This window comes from Triticum aestivum, chromosome 4D (assembly GCF_018294505.1).
Source record: "Triticum aestivum cultivar Chinese Spring chromosome 4D, IWGSC CS RefSeq v2.1, whole genome shotgun sequence".
NCBI lineage: Eukaryota > Viridiplantae > Streptophyta > Magnoliopsida > Poales > Poaceae > Triticum > Triticum aestivum.
Window position 1 is genome coordinate 216,760,922 of NC_057805.1, and position 19,819 is coordinate 216,780,740.

A 19,819-nucleotide genomic window follows, 5' to 3' on the forward strand; every position below is an offset into this window, starting at 1 on the left:
TGGTTCATTCATTAATAGGCCCGCGCTAAATTTTCTCGGTAGTAACTGCTCCAGCGAAGCACATGCACTACTACTCGGTTATCTCTCTTGCTTCCTCCAGCTAAGATCTTGGGAAATAAAATCGTGCTTCCATCAGGCGTTGCTTCCTCCTTGGGAAAAAAACTATGCTTCCATCGTATCATTATTGAGTTAATGCCAAAAAAATATTTGCTTCAATGTGTTTCTGTCGAATAATTTTTCTGCTTCCACTCAATAAGATTCGTTTCTATCTAACAAAAAGATTGCATCCGATGTATTTGCTTACAATGTGTTTCTGTCGAATAAAAAATTTGCTTCCACCCAAAATGAGATTTGTTTCTATCTCTACTACTAAAAGAAACGTAAGGTTCCCTCTCCCCTCTTACGTTTCGTCCAACCTCCTCTGGTCGTACGTCGTCAGCAATTTTGCAGAAAAGCCCCTGAAGTTTTAAGTAATCAACCCGCAATCCTCAACATAAGTCAGCCCAAATCGGTTTGGAGAGAGAAAGGAAAAAAATAGCCCAACCACCGCACAGCCTGCCTCCTCGATCCCATCTCGACCTCCAGCCCCACCCCGCCTTGTCCTCCGCTGCCGCTCGCCGCCCACCCCCGCAGCCGCCACCTCCTGCCCCGCCCCGCCCCGCGCCGCCTCACCGCGCGCCGCCCGCCGCTGTCGCGCGTTGCCCGCCCCCGCCGCCGCAGCGTGCCGCCGGTCGCGCTCGCCGCCGCCCCGCTCGGCGCACCCACCTCGCTCGAGGTTGGGCGAGCGCGGAAGTAGAGTTCGGGACGGCGGATCGGAATCCATCGACCGATTCTCTCTTTCTCTCCTCTCCCTTGGATTCCTGTAGGCGGTGGATCAATCTTGCCTTCGTGGTGGCGGCAGAACGAGCGCCGTGAGATCAGGTGGACCTGCTTCTGGTAATCTCAGTTTTGTTAGTAGCAAGTGGTCAATTTAGTATTCATTGGCAACAAAAAGAAGTGAATGATATCATGCCATAATTTAGTGTTGCTTCCCGGTCCTGGATAGATGATGTATTGTATTTCTGCATAAGCTAGGAAATCTACAAATTGATTATCTGTAAACTATTTGTCCATACTTCTCCAAGATCTGAACATATACCATCTTTGCTGATCGATTTTATTACTAAGTAGCAGATTCCTCCTGGTGCTTGGGACGTTTTCGGCTAGATTGATTTACTAGCTACGTCCAAGCAGGCCACTGGATTGATTTCATGAGGCTTACTAGCTACGTCCCAAGCAGGCCAATCCAATATGTTGATCAATTTGATTGTTCTGGCTGGAGGTCAGGAGGTCAGAAGGTGCGTCCTTCACACTAAATTGTACCCGAAGTTCTACAATTAGGTATGATTACAACTAGGAAGCTACCCTTCCTGGATAACTATTTTAGTACCTGTTTTTATTTACTAATGAGAACTAAATAAATTGGCTACTGTCATGTTTCTCCCTTAAAAAAAGATTCTGCTAGATGTGCTTGACAATAATAATGGTAATACCTAAAGGTGTTCTCTTGCTCCAAGTTAGCGCCTATATATTCTTAGCTACCATGTACTTGGGTTACTGGTTTGTGTTAAGGATTCCGCTACTGTTGCCAAGGTATCTACAGAATTTTGTTATAGTACTAGCTGAACAGAAAAAGAGATGGCCGCCAAACCTCAAAAAATATCAATCGGCTATTAATTTACTAGACTCTATTTCAGTCTAATTAGTGGAGACTTAGAGAGTGGAAAAAATGTTTAAAAAACCTAATATAAAAATATGAAATATTTAGTTATTCTCTATATCCGAGAAAGCAATAAAGAACTTTGTGTTAGGCAGTGCACTGCGGGAGCGTGTACTGCGACTATTTCTGCACTGCCGATGAAGGCTTGATCTTTCCCACAGGTCCACCTTCTTTACCTTTCCGTTCTTTGAACTGGATAAGTTCTGATATTCTAACATTGATGGAAAATCATTATCTTCTGTAAAGCCACATTTCATTTTATGATTTTTAGCAGAAGCTCGCTTCGAGGTCTTGGTGTGGGGCTGCTGGGGAAGGGAATGTCCTTCTACTTAGTGAAAGTCGTTGTTGCTGAGGCTGATTTTACCTTCTTTCTAAGTGTTCTATTTTATTAGTGCAATTGGTTCGAGTTAAACTAACATCCATCGTACAAATATTTGTGGGACATATTCAGGTAAATTTACCATGTTCTGTTTTCATTACCCAGCGCTAAAATGTAGATGTTATGATGACCAATGACCATAAACTTTTCTCAAGAAATCTGGAAAGAAGCGAGGATTCTCAAGTAAGATAAGTCTGCTTACAAAAATTTGCCTACTGGAAAGTAGATAAGAGACTCATGAAGTAAGAATACATGCCTACATATTATACATAGCAGGCTTCTGACTTCTCTGATTCTGCAAGCCTTGAGGCTGTGAAACATCTATGCTAGGTCGCCACACTTCTGCCACCTTCATTTGATGAGGTACATTCAGATTCGGTTTGTTTATTACTTTATGGATGCTTCTCTTCTCATTACAGTGCTGGGCAATTTGATGAGAAATTATCTTCTCTTTGATGGTCCAGGTTCAGCATTCACTACTATGAAAGAAGAAGGCATATATTTTCCTTGTGGAATTTCCAGTAGAATGGCAGTGAGAACGAGTAAAAATCTACAACAGGTAATACATTATTTTGAAGCTACATGGAAAGCAAAGTAAGCACATGGATCCCTCATTTGAGAGTGGGGGTTAAACTTCCCTGGACTTCTCCCTTAATTCTTACTGCAGTCTTTTTATTCACATTTCCTATTGTGTAGTTGGTGACAATGATGAATTGTTATCCACTTGAGAAAATAAAGATTAAATCGATGATGCTCTCAAAAGTAAAATGACTTTCTGAGCTGGATAGAGACATTGTGAGCATCAATATAGAACTTATAAACCTTTTTCCTTGTTTGTTATAATGATATTTCATTTTCCTGTGTATATTAAACTTGAGAATATTATTCTGCATTACTTCAACCGTTACTTTTTATGTGTTTGCAGTATGACTGTATGGTTCTCACTCAAAGTAGAGGCCCAACAAACTTTTTTGAAGTAGGAGTCGAAAACTACAAATCCATCTATTCCTAGAATGGAGCTGGTTGGACTTGAGCCTACAATTGAGCGGGTAGTTCGGTGGCACCGACATCCAGCTGAAAGTTTTATAGGAGGGTTAGTAAAGCAAATTTGTTCATGAGGAAATGTGCCAGCAAAACATTGAGTCAGAGTGCAAGACAAATGCTCTTAACAGTTTTTTTGGTCACTTTTCTTTAATTACAATTCTTATTATTTTTAGTTGGCATTGATGTACAAAAGAAAATCCTGTGCCTTTTTTTTCTCTCATTGACCATTGTATTTTTGAGTCATATCAGTCTATGTAAAAGAATTCAGTACCTTATGTTTTGTATATTTGGAAATGTCTAAAGGCGTGGTGTTATATAATAACTTTATGATATGCTTTGTATGCCTTTCCTGTAGCCTTAGTATGGTCATCGTTTTCTCTTTCATGTCCTTCATCTTAAATTAAAAAATATGAACCATTGCATTGTGCTAAAGTTTATCATTATTATTTAATTTATTTATAGGCAATATTTCTTCTAGAAAAAAATGTAAATTTCGTGTAACAAGCTAAAATAGAATCTTCTCTGTTGCAATTGGGAACATGCCACATGACTACTGAGCTGGCATTATTTGCAAATTCTATTAGTTGACAATGTTGATGTGTATTTGACACCATTCATTTGAACCACCAAATAATAGAAGTTGTTTGATTGGTAAAATAATTTTCAGGTTTGTAACCACACGCTTATTTATTTTGTATTCGCTGTAACGCATGGTCTTTTGTGCTATAACATAATGTCAAACCACTAAAATTATATGCCCCGTTGCAACGCACGGGCCTTGTGCTAGTCTAACAAAAAATTGCATCCAGTACATTTGCTTCCGATGTGTTTCTGTCTTATAAAAGAATTGCTTCCACCCGAAATGAGATTTGTTTCTATCTAACTAAAAATTGCATCCAATGTTAGCAACTTTTTTTTACAATGATGCATAAAAAAGTATTCACATCTACTAGAATCAAATAACCCATAGATTCGTTTCGAGTAAACATAAAAATGTTACATTTCCATCTGATTACATATGTTTCCAAGGTAATGAAAATTACAATTCAGAGTGCGCCTTAACCAGTTCAAGCAACATCTTTTCTAGCTTCTTTTTGACTGCCTTCACTCTCCCCTACTATAAATTCCTAGGCATGAACTGGGCTTCAGCTGCTGCGTACCACCAAAATATAACCTCCACCGGGAATACAACAAGCGGTCACTATCTACACCAGCAAAAAAAACAGTTGCATACATAAGTTCACCAAAACAACAACAAAATTACCAGCAAATGGCTTGAAGCAAAAACATGATTTTGCATGAAGGCAATAACAGGTTTACTTGTAGCATAGAAGCAAAGGTATGTTTTGACGAAATACTATGGAAAACATGTGTATGGTCAAAGCCAAAAAAAAACTGTCATTTAGAAAAAAATATATGAAGTAGTATGGTGGCATAGAATTACATCAACTAGCAGCATATGACTTGAAAACCTGGCCGGCTTAATTTTGTTAGGAAGCATGGGAGTATATAATGGAAGAAGCATGAAAAACATAAATAATGGAATCCAACTTACATACATGCATACAACCATGGAGAGAGTGCGAGGAGAGGATACACCATGGCTTGGTGGAGTAATGCACATGTACTACACGTGTGAGGTGACAAAACAAGCCGCTGGTGCAATCTAATTTAAATTCAGGTGGCTATCTATATGCACATGAAAAAAATTTAAAAAAATTGAGAAGCTATAGTGCCACAATTGATCAATACATAAGAAGCACGTATATGTGACATGGGAAGCGTGGATGTTCTGAAGCGAAATTTTGTCATTATCAAATTGGAAGCTTGGAACATTGATAATGGAAACAAACTGATTTTGCAACCAACATGAGTATGCGTTTTTGTGCCACCTATGTACATAATAGACTATGTTTTTTTTTTCTTTTTTCCAATGAAACCAAACCTTCTACTCCACAAAACCATATATTACAATTAAGAAGCAAGGTGAGTATGAAGCATGAAAATGGTTCTCTGGAAACATAACTAGTGTCAGTTCAAAGCATCAGAATGTGAAAATGGAACAAAAAATAATATCACCGCCAACATGGTGATGCATATTTGTGTGATGTACCCAGGGAATTCCCATAAACAGATTAATAATTGAGTGATCCAATAGGCAGTACACGGTGGAAATCAAACCCAACATACATATCAATCTATGTATCAAGACAAGGTGAATCAAAACCTAGGTTCATTGAAAACAGTGCTGGAGTCTTCGTTTACGATCTGGGACTCCGAAGAAGATGTGAAGATGAGTGGAGAAAAATCCTTCACTCCTGCTACAGGCTGCCTAGTTATCCTCCACGAAGCAAGGTGAGGCAAGCACTTCCCTGGTGATGGCACGCACGGGCGCGGCGGCCTAACTCAGGTTGGAGCATCGAGGGGGAGGGGGAGCGGAGGACGCATCGGATTGTGGTGCGGGGCAGGAGATCCTGACCTGGGTAATTTTGGCAGAGAGGTCAGAGTGGGCGAAGAGGATTGCGAGCTGGCGGTGCGGTGTGTCGGAAGCCGACCATGGAGCGGGAGCTCGGCAGTGGCGGAGGAGAACCAGCGCGGCGGCGGAGATGGATCGTCGTTGATGGCGTTGGCAGGAAAAGAGGATCGAGAAAGGCGAGATTTGGGGATAGAGATAGAGACGGGTGTGTTAATTGGGAGGCTTGGACCTTTTTTTTTGCTTTTTTGAGTGAGCTGTTGGCCGTGAGATGGTGCAGGATCAACGTCAAGCAATTAGTCTGACGTTTGCTTTCTATCAGCCGTATGATAAACAGTGTTTCCCAAGGAAAAATGACTAATATTTAATTTGTCCAATATGTGGTCCCGCACAAACTCACATGATTTCATCTACTTACAAGTGAAACCATGCCTAAAAGTTATACCAAGTTATTTCCCGCAGGAACTCATATGGTTTCATATAGTTATAAGTGAAACCATGCCCTAAATCTTACAATGCTTAATTGGTAGAGAAAAGGAAGCGCGACTGAAAACTTAAGACATAATAGGAAACTAGCTAAACTCTATGTTGACATTGTAACACAACACAAACACGCAAAATAAAAGCCAATAAGGCTCAACACATGCAATTTAGGTGCACATTTGCCACGTCATCAACCAATTCACTAGCACAATTTAAGGAGCAACATTTTCAAGAGAAAACTTAGACATCACATGAAACTGGCTAAACTAGGCATGTACATTGTAATACGACACGACACGCCAATAGAAGCCAATCAGGCTCAACACATGCAGTCGAGGTGTACCATCCGTCATGTTATCATCATCATCAACCAATGCAATAGCGCAGTTTTTTTTTTCTTTTTTTGATAAGCTGTGTTGCCCACCTTCGTTCGCAAGCTAACTTGCAAAAAAAACTAGTGAAACATTAAAATAACTTTCCTTGCAAAATTATCAGTTGTTGTACCAACTTTGTTTTTTTAGTAAGTACCAACTTGGGTGCTTTGAATCATTCAAAATTACTAAGGATCGTACAAAGTGAAAATATCAACATGAACACACCTTCTAGGCTAAAGTTTGTTTATCTAGGAATTTGAGGCCTAGAGTTGCAATGACAAATTAAAAGAAAGTGGTAAAATAAACCAGCACTCGTTTGGGCTTTAGGCCCAACAGACCATTCGTTCGCATACCCCGGCTGCCGGCAGCGCAACCTTATATAAGCATCGGACGAGCTCTAGGGTTTTACCCTCTCTTCTTTCCGCCCTACTTGCGCCTGCGCAGCCGCCTCCGTCGTTGTAGCAGAAGCAGCGATCCCCCGTCGCCAACACCCGAAGAAAGGTTGTCACATCCCTCCCCTACGCCTGCCTATTCACCCATGGCACTACGGATCTGCGGGCTTTATCGTTACGTTTGGTGCTGGATTTAGTTGCTGTGATTGATGATGGTGTTGCCTAGTTTCGTTGGGAGTTTCGTTCCCGATGGTGTTGCTTTATCGTTCGTTGAGATACTCCTTTCATTTTCCACTTGTAAGGCTTAGTTTTGTGCCGATGTTTGTAGCCACTGTTTAGATCTCAAATAAGCCCTGGCTTCTTAGTTGCAAAATTCTTGCAGAAGATCTGTATGGAGGAGGAATTGGACCTTATTGTTAAACATATTTTAGTTGGAGCTGTATTATGCCTCGGTAGATATTTTGCTGCCGATTTCTTGATTTGGCCCGTCAAAAAAGTATGCAAAACAGGGGCTTTGAATTGCTTGCTTATCTGTAACCGCTTACTTATGGATCACTTACTAGTATGTAGGCATTCGCTTTTTTATTTCGATCTGCATACATGATTTGGGTGCTCTCCTGTATGATCTGAAGTGCAATTGAATTGTACACCAGCATTTGCATAATGCAATTCCTTGTGTTTGCAGCATGGATACCCAGGTCAAGCTCGCAGTCGTGGTGAAGGTGATGGGCCGCACCGGCTCCAGGGGTCAGGTGACCCAGGTCAGGGTGAAGTTCCTGGATGACCAGAACCGTCTCATCATGAGGAACGTCAAGGGCCCTGTTCGTGAGGGCGACATCCTCACCCTGCTCGAGTCCGAGCGGGAGGCCAGGAGGCTGCGCTGAGCGGCTGCTTTTCCTGTCTTCGGAAGTAAACTCTACTGCATTTGAATCAACTTAATGAACGCTGGCTTTGTCTTTTGCCTAGGCTATGGAAATGTAAGCAGTACTTAATAGGTTGCAGTTTTCTTCTGTTGCCTGAATTAAAGTGCACTTGATGTTGTGAGACTTGATCATCCTTGCGCACCTCTGGGTTATTTGAATTGATTGGATGAATGCTATATTGTATCCTATGATTTGAGTAAAATTATGGTTACCTGTGGTGACTTCTGTTTCTTGAACACTTGAACTGGAAAATTCAGCAGTTATCTCTCACAACAATCCCGCCGGTAATAATAGTGAATGCAATTTGGGTTACATACAAAGTTTTCTCTCACAATGCTGTGCTCCGTTTGCTTAAAGCTGTCTTATCATCCAAAGCTGCTCTATGAACGGAGAACAGCGTTGACAGATACCATACTACACGATTTGGGTTACTCCAAATGCAAGCCAGTGCGGAGTTTTGGAATCCAGTGTTTGAAGCCATTTCAAAGTTAAACTTTTTGTACATTTTCTTTACCTATCTACTCCCTATGTTTCTAAATATAATTCTTTTTAGAGATTTCAATAAGAACTATGTACGGATCTATAGACATATTTTAGAGTGTAACTCATTTTGCTCTGTATGTAGTCCGCATTAGAACCTCTAAAAAGACTTATATTTAGGAATGGAGGGAGTATAAAGTGCCATTGAGAATAAAGTTTTGCAAGGAGGCTGGTAGCCAAATGCCTTGTGAAGTTCTTCCAGAAATAGATTCCTGCAGTCATACTCAGGTTTGTTGCCTCATCTATCCAAAGTGAAGTAGGCCGTGTAATGGTTTAACCATAATGATTGATGAAATATTTTAGTTGCGCTGAGATGGTTAATTCAACTAAGAGTGTATATGGTAGTGATATTAATATCATTTGTGATTTCCTGCGCAAAAATAAATAAAGTATCATTTGCGATTTGTTTGTAGCAGCTATGAGGAAGCCTCAGTTTAAGCGAGGAAATACTAGTAGCAGCATGAAGAAGCTTAGGTTTCAGGTGTCGACTCGCATCCGCTGGTATCATTTTGGTTGTTTGTTCCTGTATGAAACTCAAATGATATTTCTAGAATATTTTATGCACGGTATACAGAGAAGGTTCATAGGTCAGCCAGTAGTCATGCTGTTTGTTATTTGAGGGCCTCTTTGATTCAAAGGATATTCACAATATTTTTTGAGGATTAGAATCCTTAGGAATTTTTCCTACATTGACCGTTTGATTCGCATAATTGAATCCTATAGGAATTTTTTCTAAGAAATCATTGGTACTATTTTTCATGAGAAATCTAACGTCCACTTAAACCTCTTGAAGAGATCTTCTGTTTTTCTTGTGATGCAACCAAACAAACTCAAATCCTGTAGGATTCCAATGAGCATGACATTCCAATCATGTATTACAATCGTCAGATTGAGATTACCATGGCTTGTTGGTCTCCTTTGCACACTTCACACTTGGTTTATTTTTTGGATGGGCACTTCATACTCCAGCTGATTGGAGATAGGAAAAATGTACTACGCTTAAATGATGAATACAGATAGAAAGCCTATTAAATTTGATGCCCTGAAATGTTGTCTTTCGCCTTAAGCTTTTTTTCCTTTGCAAAACTGCTTTCGAATTTCCCATAAAAGTCTACCAGTTTTGTATATGTCATTTCACCACGGTATCTTTCCATTAAATAGGATGTCTAGAATTCTATTATTCGGTTGAGGCATATTGCTTTTCTCTACTCTTATAAAAAATAGAGTTGATGACAGTGGTGTGTTTACCATCCTGCAATATAGGCCGTGCGATTTATATCTAACAGATAGGAAGGAAATTATGATAATTTTGCAAAAAAAGATACCCAGACCTCTCTTCACATTTGTAAATAAGGTCTTCTCTTGTTCATTTTTCTCTCTCACAAGATAAACTACTCATACAAATGCATTTTGATGTTCCGTGCAACGCACGGGCATCTTGCTAGTAAGAATAACATATTTAGGTGCAATTCAGAACCTGATTCAATGCGTCTTTGAACTGCTGACCAATGCATGACAATCTTCCTGTCCTGGGGCAACGTAGAGGGCGTCATCTAGCAACCCATGTAGGAAAAACTGGGTTCCCGTAAAGGCATCTCCAAAGCGGATCCTCAACCTCCTGCATCCGACACGGTCCCGCGCCGGTCCGCCAACGCGTCTGGACGTTTGTTTTCCCGCAAACCGAAGGCAACCAAAAGGGCCCGTAAACCGGAGACAAACAAAAGGGGGCTTTGCGATAGTCTGGACATCCATCTAGCCAATCAAAAGGCACCATGTACCTCTATCCACTCCATCCGTGCAGGATTTGGCGGAAGGCTATTGTTGTTTGGCGAAAAGGAGAACGATTAGCGCATGTATTTGACGAAAGTTTTTTTAGTATCCTAGCATGTATTTGGCGGAAAGATGTAATATGGAGTAGTTGATTTGGCGGAAGGCTACATGATTTGGTTTAAACACGCAGCGTTGAAAATGGCCCGTGTGAAAACTGTGTTGATGGCCTGTGTTGGCGGAAAGTATGCGTGTGTGTTCATGCCATGCAGTTTGGCGGAAGCTAGCTAACTAGCATCCTTTTGAAGGAAGGCTTGGAAATATTTATGTAATCACCTAGCAATTTTTTTTTAAAAAAAGGCATCATCCCGACTTTATAAATAAAGTCATCAGGCAGCGTTCATTACAATCAAACCACAACCAACGAACCAGACAATCGGCCACAACCACAAGGCAAAGTACGGGGGTATAAGGCACTCAGGCCAAACGGCGGCACGCATGCCGGGACTAAGACGACTACGAGAAAGGAAGTCAGCCACATGAAGCCACCTCCAAAGCCAAAAAGGGGACCACCCAGGACTACTAGCCACATGGCTCCTGCCGCGAGATAGAAGACGCTGAAGCTCGAATTTTAGAAGACAAGGAGGTCGAAAGCATCGCGGTCTTCAGTCTTAGTCAATGATCTCCACTGTTGCAGAAGCAGGCAAGACTTAAATAAGCAATCAGAAGGTTTAGCAAGAAAAATATGCTCGATAGTAAATTTGTTCCTAGTTGTCTAAAGGGCCCAGCAAACCGCAGCTAGGCCAACCCAAAACAAACACTTGGTGAACCCCACTAGGCCATTAGCTAAAATCCGGAGCTCAGAAAAGGAGGAAGGGCTCCAGGAGACCCGAAGCCAAGACCTAATGCAGCACCAGACCAACTTGGCCAAGACACACTTGAAGAAGATGTGATTCGTGTCCTCCAGGTCTCCGCATAACACACATCTGTCTGAGTTCGGGCCATTGCATTTAAGAATTTGATCCGCCGCAGGCAGGCGACCTTTAAAGGTTTACCATAAGAAAATCTTCGCCTTGGGAGGAATCCGAGCACGCCAAATAGGTTTAAACTTAGCAGTGGGGGTACCAAAAATTAACTTGGCATACAAAGACTTAACAGAAAAGCGGCTAGACGAAGAATGGGGCCAGACAACCGAGTCCTCTCTCTCCGAGAGCACGGAGATGAAAGCAACAAGTCGCAGACAGAGAGTGACAGAAGGCCAACTCCCAGCTATTATCAGAGAGCTCACAGATAATAGATCTCCGGGTTAGGGCAATATGAAAAGAGTGTGGGGAAGGCCACAGAGAGAGTAGAATCCCCACACCGCCAGTCAAGCCAAAAATGAGTAGATTTACCGTTACCGGCACAACTTTAACATGGTCTTTAAAAAGAGGACGTAATTTGACAAGATCTTTCCAAAACTAGGAACCTCCCAAAGAAGAGGCAAACATGGGGCTGGAATTAGGGAATTACTTAGCCTTGAGGATGGAGAACCATAGGGTGTCCTCCTCAGTCGTCAGTATTTTCCACCACCATTTGATAATGAGGCATTTGTTCATTATTGCAGTGTTAAGAATACCCAACCCCCCAAGGTTTTTGGGCCCACAAATGACTTTCCATTTAACCATCATATATTTACGTTTATCATCCGCAACATTCCAATAGAAAGCACCCCTGTGCTTATCGAACCCTCCATGAATACCTCCCGAGAGAAGATAAAAACCATGATAATCATCGGAAGGGATGAAAGTCAAGCATTAATGAGAGCAACTTTACCGACATTGGTGTTATACCTGCCCCTCCAGGGCATAACCCTATTACCCACCTTGGAAACAACAGGGGCGAAGTCCTTAGCACATAATTTAGCCGGGGAAATAGGAAGGCCCATGTATTTAAAGGGGAAGGAGCCCAAGGAGCTGTTTAGAAGCTGGGAGACCCGCAAGGCCTCCTCATCATCCACACCAGTAACAATAACCTCACTTTTAGAAAAGTTGATCTTTAGCCTAGATAAAGCTTCAAAACAGAGCAGAAGGAACTTAAGGTGAGCAAGGCAAGCATCATTTAGTTCAACCATAATAATTGTGTCATCCGTGTATTGGAGATGAGTGACACCCTCGGGGATAAGGTGGGAGATGACATGGGAGATATGACCGCTCGAGGCCGCCCTAGACAAGATCTGAGAAAGGGCATCCGCGACAAAGTTGAACAGAAGAGGGGAAGCCGGATCTCCTTGCCTCAGGCCCCTGCCATTGGCGAAGAACTTACTAACCTGGCCGTTAACTGAGATCGCAGTATGGCCACCCGAGACCAACTGCATAATCCTATGCACATAGGCTCCATCAAAGCCCTTGGCAAGTAGGACCTGCTGGAGAAATGGCCAACTAACCGAGTTGTAAGCCTTTTCAAAATCAAGTTTAAGAATAACAGCCTTTGCCTTACGCACCCTAAGGTCATGAACAATTTCTTGCAAGCATAATATACCATCCAGGATGAACCTCCCTTTGACAAAAGCAGATTGGAAAGGGCTAAGGGTCCTATGGGCTACAGGGGAGGGGCGTGTGGCAAATCCTTTTGCGGGGAACTTCGCAAAATTGTTAATGAGAGCAATCAGCCTAAATTGCGAAATAAGGTCAGCCCCCTTGACTTTATGAATAAGAGTAATGACAACATAGTTAAGACGCCAGATATCCACTGTCCCCAAACAAAAACCTTGTATGATATTGCAAACCAGGGAGCGAAGCTGCGGCCAAAACTTCCTGAAAAAAGGAATGGAGAAGCCGTCCGGGCCCGAAGTCGAATTAGAGTTGGCGGAGCAAATCAACTCAAAAAATATCCTCCTCAGAAAGAGGAAGGAGCAGTGCATAGTTCTCCTCCTTGGTGATCCTCTCAAATTGGTCCCACAGAGAGGGCGAGATCGAGAAGCCGGACGTAGGCTTGGCAGAAAGGAGGGAAGAGAAGAACTCGACTACATGCGCAAGGATGAGGGCCTAATCCGAAACTCTAGCATCGTTGATAAGGAGGATATCGATCGAGCACCACCTTCTCCTCCCATTGGCAATAGCAAAGAAGTACGCAGTAGGGGAATCGCCCTTAAGGGTCCAGTTCATGGTACCCCTCTGGCGCCAGTAGATCTCAGCCAGGTAGCAAAATTTGGTGGAAGAGGCTATTTGGATGTCATTGATATTTTTTTAAAGTTAACCGCGGTGGACATTTATGGTATAGGGTTGGATGGATGACTCTTTTATCCAGTCCGGACCAATTTTCGGACAAATGTCATGTCTTTTTGCAGGTCGGCGCTAGAGATGCCCCAAGTTCAGTATAGGGCAACAACACACTTGGCAATCCCCCATGTTGAGTGTTCTTATAGCAATCTAAAGACGGACAAATAAATGTTGAGACATCTCACATGTTTTTTTTGAGGTAGCCATCAAGGCTTACATATCAGTTTTACAGTGGCTGCAATCATAAAACACCAACTGTGAGAGTTGGTCAGGCACTGAGACCAGCATCATGGAGACTCCAGCGTCTCTAGCGCGAGCCACCAAAGCATGCGCCACACTGTTGCCATTCCCGCTGATGACTAAGATGTCCACCTCCTCCAACTTTGCCATTGCATCCATGATTCCTACGAGAGCATGACACCTGCGTAACAACTGTATACATGAGGGTGGGAAAGCTTCAATTGTTGTCTCTGTTGACTTCCTAATGAAATATGTACCAATGCAGGGTGCTAGATGCAAGCACTAGTGGGAAAACAGTCACTATTCCCGTGCAACCTACAGGGTGCTGCACAACCCAAGAAATGGAGTCATTGGAAGGCCCCGCTGATGGGCTGGTGGAAATTGAACGCAGATGTTGCCTTCGATCTGAATGATGGACGTGCCTCTGTGGGATGGGTGGTCAGAGACAGAAATGGAACCATCGCCTTGTCGGGATGCAGGCGCGTCGGTGTCTGCACCAGTGCAGAAGACAAGATGGCCATTGACTGCGGTGTGAAGGATCTCGTGTCAAGAATCAAAGGGAAAGTAGTGATTGAGACGGACTGTGCTAACCTGTCACCCCTGCTGAAGGCAGAATCACTGGACCTTTCTTCTCTGCGTCACACCATCCATATTAACAATATATAGTATCCTCACTCTTGCCACTTCGTCACAAGGGCTTAGAAGACACATGAGCCAATCCTCCCCAGTATAGCAAAAATCTTTCTCCGGTGGTAGTTGCCAGAATCGTCGTATTTCGGATCTCAAGGCTTTGGATTTTGTACAGGTGACGACTGCATGATATTCAGTCTCGTCCTCCATCCCACAGATCGTACATGTAGCCATCTTTCCCAATGTACGTTGCAGTTTGTTCTCTCTTGTAGCAAGAGATTCGGTGGCAATCCTCTATTTTGTGATCTTCACCTTTTGTGGGATTTGTGCTTGCCAAATTAAACTCCAAATGCTCCTGTTTGCGGAGCTAGATGCGGGAGTGGGGGGGGGGGTTCTCTCTCTCTCTTTGATTTGTTGTGCCAAAAAGTAAGCACTTTTAGCAGAGAGGACACCAGATTTCTCTGGATGCCAAGCAATGCAATCATTAATCTTCCGAGCTGGAAGCTTAATGACACAAATTTCCTCCGCCTCATAGAACGGGAAGATTTGTTTGATCAAATCAATGTCCCACTCATTTCTTTCCTCATGAATCAGTTGGTTTACTCAACACAATCTCGACCTTCTTGTGAACTTTGCAGCTTTAGCCCAACTTGCCTCGGGATCCATTGTCCCTTTCAATACATGTGTTTCTTCCATCTCCCACTAATCCCTCCTTCAAGAGCTCTAGTCCGAACTCTATACCTCTCCATGTTGGGGAGGCATCAGAAGCAAACACGGTGTCCAAAATGTCACCATTTGGAAAGTATTTTGATTTGAGTACTCTGGCACACAAGCTTTCCGGTCTATGAATAATTCTCCATCCTTGCCTTGCCAGCAATGCGTGGTTGAAGAGATGCATGTTTCTAAAACCGGTCCCCCACTTTTTTTTGGTTTTATCATGTCCTTCCAGGCCATCCAATGCACTTTGCGATGACCCTCTTCGCCCCCACCAAAAGTCACGGATGAGCTTCTCATACTTTTCATGGAAACATTTTGTCATTTTGAACACTCCCATGGGGTAGGTAAGTAAGGCCTACAACACACACTTAATATGGACCTCTTTAGCGGCGTGCAACATGTACCTCTCACACCAATCGGAGCATCTTTTAGAGAACCTTTCCATAGTGGGCAAAAAGCGTTCCCCTTTCATCCTTCCTCCAGGGGTTGGGAGGCCTAGGTACTTGCTTTCAAATGAAGATGACACCACCCCAAGGAGATTTTTAATGTCGTGCTGAGTTTCTTCCGGACACACTTCACTAAATAATAAGGATCATTTTTGGGTACTAAGTAGTTGCCTGAAACCTTTTTGGAAGCATTCAAGGGCTGTCTTGATGTCACGAGCTTCTTGTATAGAGGCTTTGAAAAACAAGAGGCCGCCATCCGCAAACAGAAGGTTGGATATGCTTTTTATAGCAATTTTAAGAGGAGACGAACTCCCCTTTGTCACCTCACCATGAAGAACATTGGTCAGGCAATTAGATAGTAGAAGAAACAAGTATGGGCTTAGAGGGTTTCCTTACTGCAAGCCCCTTATCGGTTTAAAATAATCAAGAAGTTGTCCATTCCATTTGACAACATACCTTACTGACTTTACACAACTCATAATCCACCTGATCCATACATGGCAAAAACCCACTTTTTCCAGGACCCCTTCAAGAAATCTCCAGTCCACTCTATCATATGCTTTCGCAAGATCCAATTTATACGCACAATGATTATTGGATGCGTACTTGTTGTTCTGAATCTTGTGAAAACACTCGAAGGCAATGATAGCGTCGTCAGTAATCATCCATCCCGGAATAAAGGTGCTCTGAGTTTCAGAAATGATCTCTTCCAAAAAAGGCTGGAGTCGGTTAACTAAGTATTTGGATACCACCTTGTATATTACATTACACAGACTGATAGGCTCGTAGTCCTTCAAGGTTTGGGGGTCCTTCTCTTTTGGGATAAGGCAAATCACCATGTCGTTGACCCCTTCAGGCATCACTCCAGTTACAAAGAAGCTTTTCACTGCCTTGATAACATCAGCCCTAAGAACTCTCCAATTCTTTTGGAAGAAGCGGGCCGGGAAGTCGCCCAGCCCCGGTGCCTTAAAAGGCCCAGTTTGAAAGAGTGCGTCCACAATTTCTTTGTCCGTAAATTCCTTCACCAACGCCTCATTCATTTCTCTAGTCACCTTTTCAGGTACGAATTTTAGGTGTCTTGATGGGTTGAAATGATCAATATGGTTGACTAGAGGGGGCGGGGGTCAAATAGGCAACTACCAATTTTTAGTTTTTCTTAATAAATTAGGTTTAGCACCAAATGGATTGTCTAGATATGCAACTAGGTGAGCAACCTATATGATGCTAGCAACAACAACAACACAAGCAAGCAAGATAAATAAGACAAGTTAAGCTTGCGTAAAGTAAAGGTGTGAGATAACCACAAGTGGAGCTGGTGGAGACGAGGATGTGTTACCGAAGTTCCTTCCCTTTGAGGGGAAGTATGTCTCCGTTGGAGCGGTGTGGAGGCACAATGCTCCCCAAGAAGCCACTAGGGCCACCGTATTGTCCTCACGCCCTCACATGCGAGATGCCGTGATTCCACTAGTGGTGCCCTTGAAGGCGGCAACCGGACCTTTACAAACAACGTTGGCGCTCTCTCCACAACCGAATTGGAGACTCCCAACACCACAACGAAGCTTCACCTCAATGGAATGTGGCTCCGAGGTGACCTCAACTGTCTAGGGTGCTCAAACACCCAAGAGTAACAAGATCCGCAAGGGATTAGTGGGGGGAATCAAATTTCTCTTGGTGGAAGTGTAGACTAGGCCTTCTCAAGCAATCCCTAAAGAATCAACAAGTTTGATTGGCTAGGAAGAGAGATCGGGCAAGAATGAGCTTGAGAACAATAGTGGAGGTTGGGGAAGGAAGAGGTAAGTCAACTAGGAGAAGATGACTCCCTTTTATAGCGGGGGATGAAATCCGACCGTTATGCACCCACAGCCCATGCACAAGTGGTAGTACTGCTCACGCGAGCGTTACTTCCGCTGGCACGGAGGTTCCATGCGCTGAGTACAACTGAGTAGGTCAGGGAGGCGGTAGTGCCGCCGGAGCGGTATTACCGCTCCCACCAGCGATACTTTCGCTTGGTGTTGAACAACAGGCGGAAACAACGGTAGTAGAGAGAGGCAGGGCGGTACTGCCGCATGGGGCGGTATTGTCGCTGGCAACTACCGCTCTACATCTAGTCAAGGGACATAGCAGTCAAGAAGGCAAAGAATAAGCGGTACTCCCACGGTACAAGGCAGCGGTAGTTCCGCCGGAGCGGTACTACCGCTCCGCGTGGGCGGTACTTCCACTTAGCTATTAGAAGCTCAATGAATCCAAGGTAGTAGGGTGGTGGTCAGGGCCGTAGTACCGCCGGAGCGGTACTACCGCGCTAAACTACCGCCCATTTACAGAACCCCAAAAACAAGTGGAAGTCTCTATAGCACTAACCAGTGGCAGTACCGCTGGAGCGGTACTACCGCTTATGAGCTTCTGGAATGCCCAAGCACAAGGAGGACAAGCTCAAATGCCGGGAAAGAAAGAGGGTGTGAAAAGACTGTGTACGTGTTGATCCACCCAAACCTTTCCATAGCGGACCCCCTCTTAATAGTACGGTGTTCCTACGACTCAAATCCACCAAAAATGAAAAGAAGGAAAAACACCGTCTTCGCTAAAGCTTCGAGAGGCACGAATCGTCTTGTGCCATATGATAGATAATCTAAAATGCTCAATGCACACAATTAGTCCGCAAAAGCATTGTCATCAATCATCAAAACCACTAAGGTGAAATATGCCCTAACACGGGTCAACTGAATCGTCCTCACTATACACAGTCCCATTTGTTTTAACTCTCCCATGTCATTCACCCACTGTCCGGAATCGTTCCTCAGCTTGCCGATCTTATTCTTTTTTTGCCTCCAAGTTGCTTTCCTATGGAAACATTTCGTGTTCTTGTCTCCCTCCTTTAGCCATGTGATCCTGGACCTCTGTTTCCACATAATCTCTTCTCTAAGTAGTAGCTCATCTAGCTCCACCGAGAGCTTCCTCACTTCCCTGTCAACTGCAGCAGTCTGCTTATTTTATCCCTGATCTGTTTTGACTTTTTGAGCACTGAACCAAAGCTCTTGCTACTCCACTTCTTCAGCAATACTTGCATGGCGCCCAGCTTTGGTGCGACATCAGATAAATTATTAAGACTGCCGCTGCCAGTCCAACCTTCCTCCACAACCTCCTCTAGCTTAGGTTTCCGCTCCCACATGCATTCATACTCCAGACTGCTCTCCTCCCATCTTCTACCAAGTTGCAGCCAAACTGGGAAGTGGTCTGACCAACTTGAGCATATGTGAGTGACATTATAGTTGGGGAATAAGACAGTCCATCGAGGAGATGTTATGGCTTTGTCCAAGCAAGCACGAATGTTTCTGCATCCTTCCTGTTTATTGTTACATGTCCAGTCTGGTCTGCGGTATCCCGATAATGACGAGGCCAAAACATGTGAGCGTCATTCTTAGGCATAGCGTGATCTTCTCATTTTCTTGAATTCTCTTCCAAGGGCAGGCTTGGAATGCACCATGCCACTTACAACAAGTCTGACCAGATTCAGAAAGGAAAAAGGAAATTTGACTGTGTTACCCTGAAGCAGCTATAGACGAAAGGCAAACTTCATGATTAAAAAAAATACAAAAAGTAAGATTCAGAAAGGAAAATGGAAATTTGACCGTGTTACCCTGAAGCAGCTGTAGACGAAAGGCAAACTTCATGATTTTTTTTACAAAAAGTAAGACTCAGAAAGGAAAAGGAAATTTGACTGTGTTACTCTGAAGCGGTTGTAGACAAAAGGCAAACTTCATGAAATTTAAAAAAAATACAAAAATTAAAGGGGCATTCCAAGAATTGAACTCGGGACCTCTCGCACCCTAAGCGAGAATCATACCACTAGACCAAATGCCCTTTGGTGTCTATTCAATTAATAGCTTTGTATATAATCATTTCTTACTGCACCCTTGCATGTGCAGGCCCAACATTGCGGCTATGCTAACTTACAACAACATGCAGATACAACTGAAAACTTTTCCAGTTGAACCATAGCCACAAGACAGAACTTACACTATTGCAGGATGCTGCTAACACGACACTACGATTAGAGACCCTTCGACGATACTGTGTGTGATGCAATAATGACAAACGGTGGTGTAAAAAACCATCAAAGAAGGTGCAAAACGTTTGCGACGACGGATGCATCAAACACGGTTCAGATTTTAGTTGCGTGTGCGATGCAGGGCATACGGTTCAGTTCAATTAACTATTTGCGATGAGGAGGAACAAAAGAAACGGGCAGCCAGATGAAAGTGTGTGCGATATACAGCATACGGTTCACTCGGATGAACTGTTTGTGATTAGGCAACACAAATGAAACGGTCAGCCAGATCAAGGTGTGTGCGATATATGGCATGCAGTTCACTCGGATGAACTGTTTGTGTTGAG

General features: G+C 43.3%; 1 protein-coding gene, 2 long non-coding RNA genes and 1 other non-coding gene across 9 annotated transcripts; 2 read left to right on the forward strand and 2 right to left on the reverse strand.

Moving 5' to 3' along the window:
• Window positions 1-677: 677 nt before the first annotated feature.
• On the forward strand, window positions 678-3,482 carry LOC123099861 (uncharacterized). 6 transcript variants are annotated; one of them, XR_006448264.1, is made up of 5 exons: window positions 678-936; window positions 1,174-1,380; window positions 2,244-2,501; window positions 2,603-2,697; window positions 3,064-3,482. It is a non-coding gene; the product is annotated as an uncharacterized lncRNA (long non-coding RNA). The 6 variants fall into 6 exon arrangements; XR_006448266.1 differs by having other exon boundaries at window positions 1,174-1,337; XR_006448265.1 differs by having other exon boundaries at window positions 678-921.
• Window positions 3,483-4,132: 650 nt separating this feature from the next.
• On the reverse strand, window positions 4,133-5,906 carry LOC123097327 (uncharacterized). The gene is made up of 2 exons (XR_006447043.1): window positions 5,662-5,906; window positions 4,133-4,387 (listed from the first exon to the last, which is right to left on the reverse strand). It is a non-coding gene; the product is annotated as an uncharacterized lncRNA (long non-coding RNA).
• Window positions 5,907-6,836: 930 nt separating this feature from the next.
• On the forward strand, window positions 6,837-8,063 carry LOC123097326 (40S ribosomal protein S28). The gene is made up of 2 exons (XM_044519024.1): window positions 6,837-7,013; window positions 7,590-8,063. Exon 2 carries the CDS (start codon window positions 7,591-7,593, stop codon window positions 7,786-7,788), a length of 198 nt encoding a protein of 65 aa, XP_044374959.1. The 5' UTR covers window positions 6,837-7,013; window position 7,590; the 3' UTR covers window positions 7,789-8,063.
• Window positions 8,064-19,213: 11,150 nt separating this feature from the next.
• On the reverse strand, window positions 19,214-19,285 carry TRNAP-AGG (transfer RNA proline (anticodon AGG)). Its single transcript has one exon. It is a non-coding gene; the product is annotated as a tRNA-Pro (tRNA).
• Between the last annotated feature and the right edge of the window lie 534 nt (window positions 19,286-19,819).

Excerpts from the sequence above, each read along its gene's own strand:
- LOC123097326 (XM_044519024.1), top strand. The coding sequence starts at position 7,591 with ATGGATACCCAGGTCAAGCTCGCAGTCGTGGTGAAGGTGATGGGCCGC.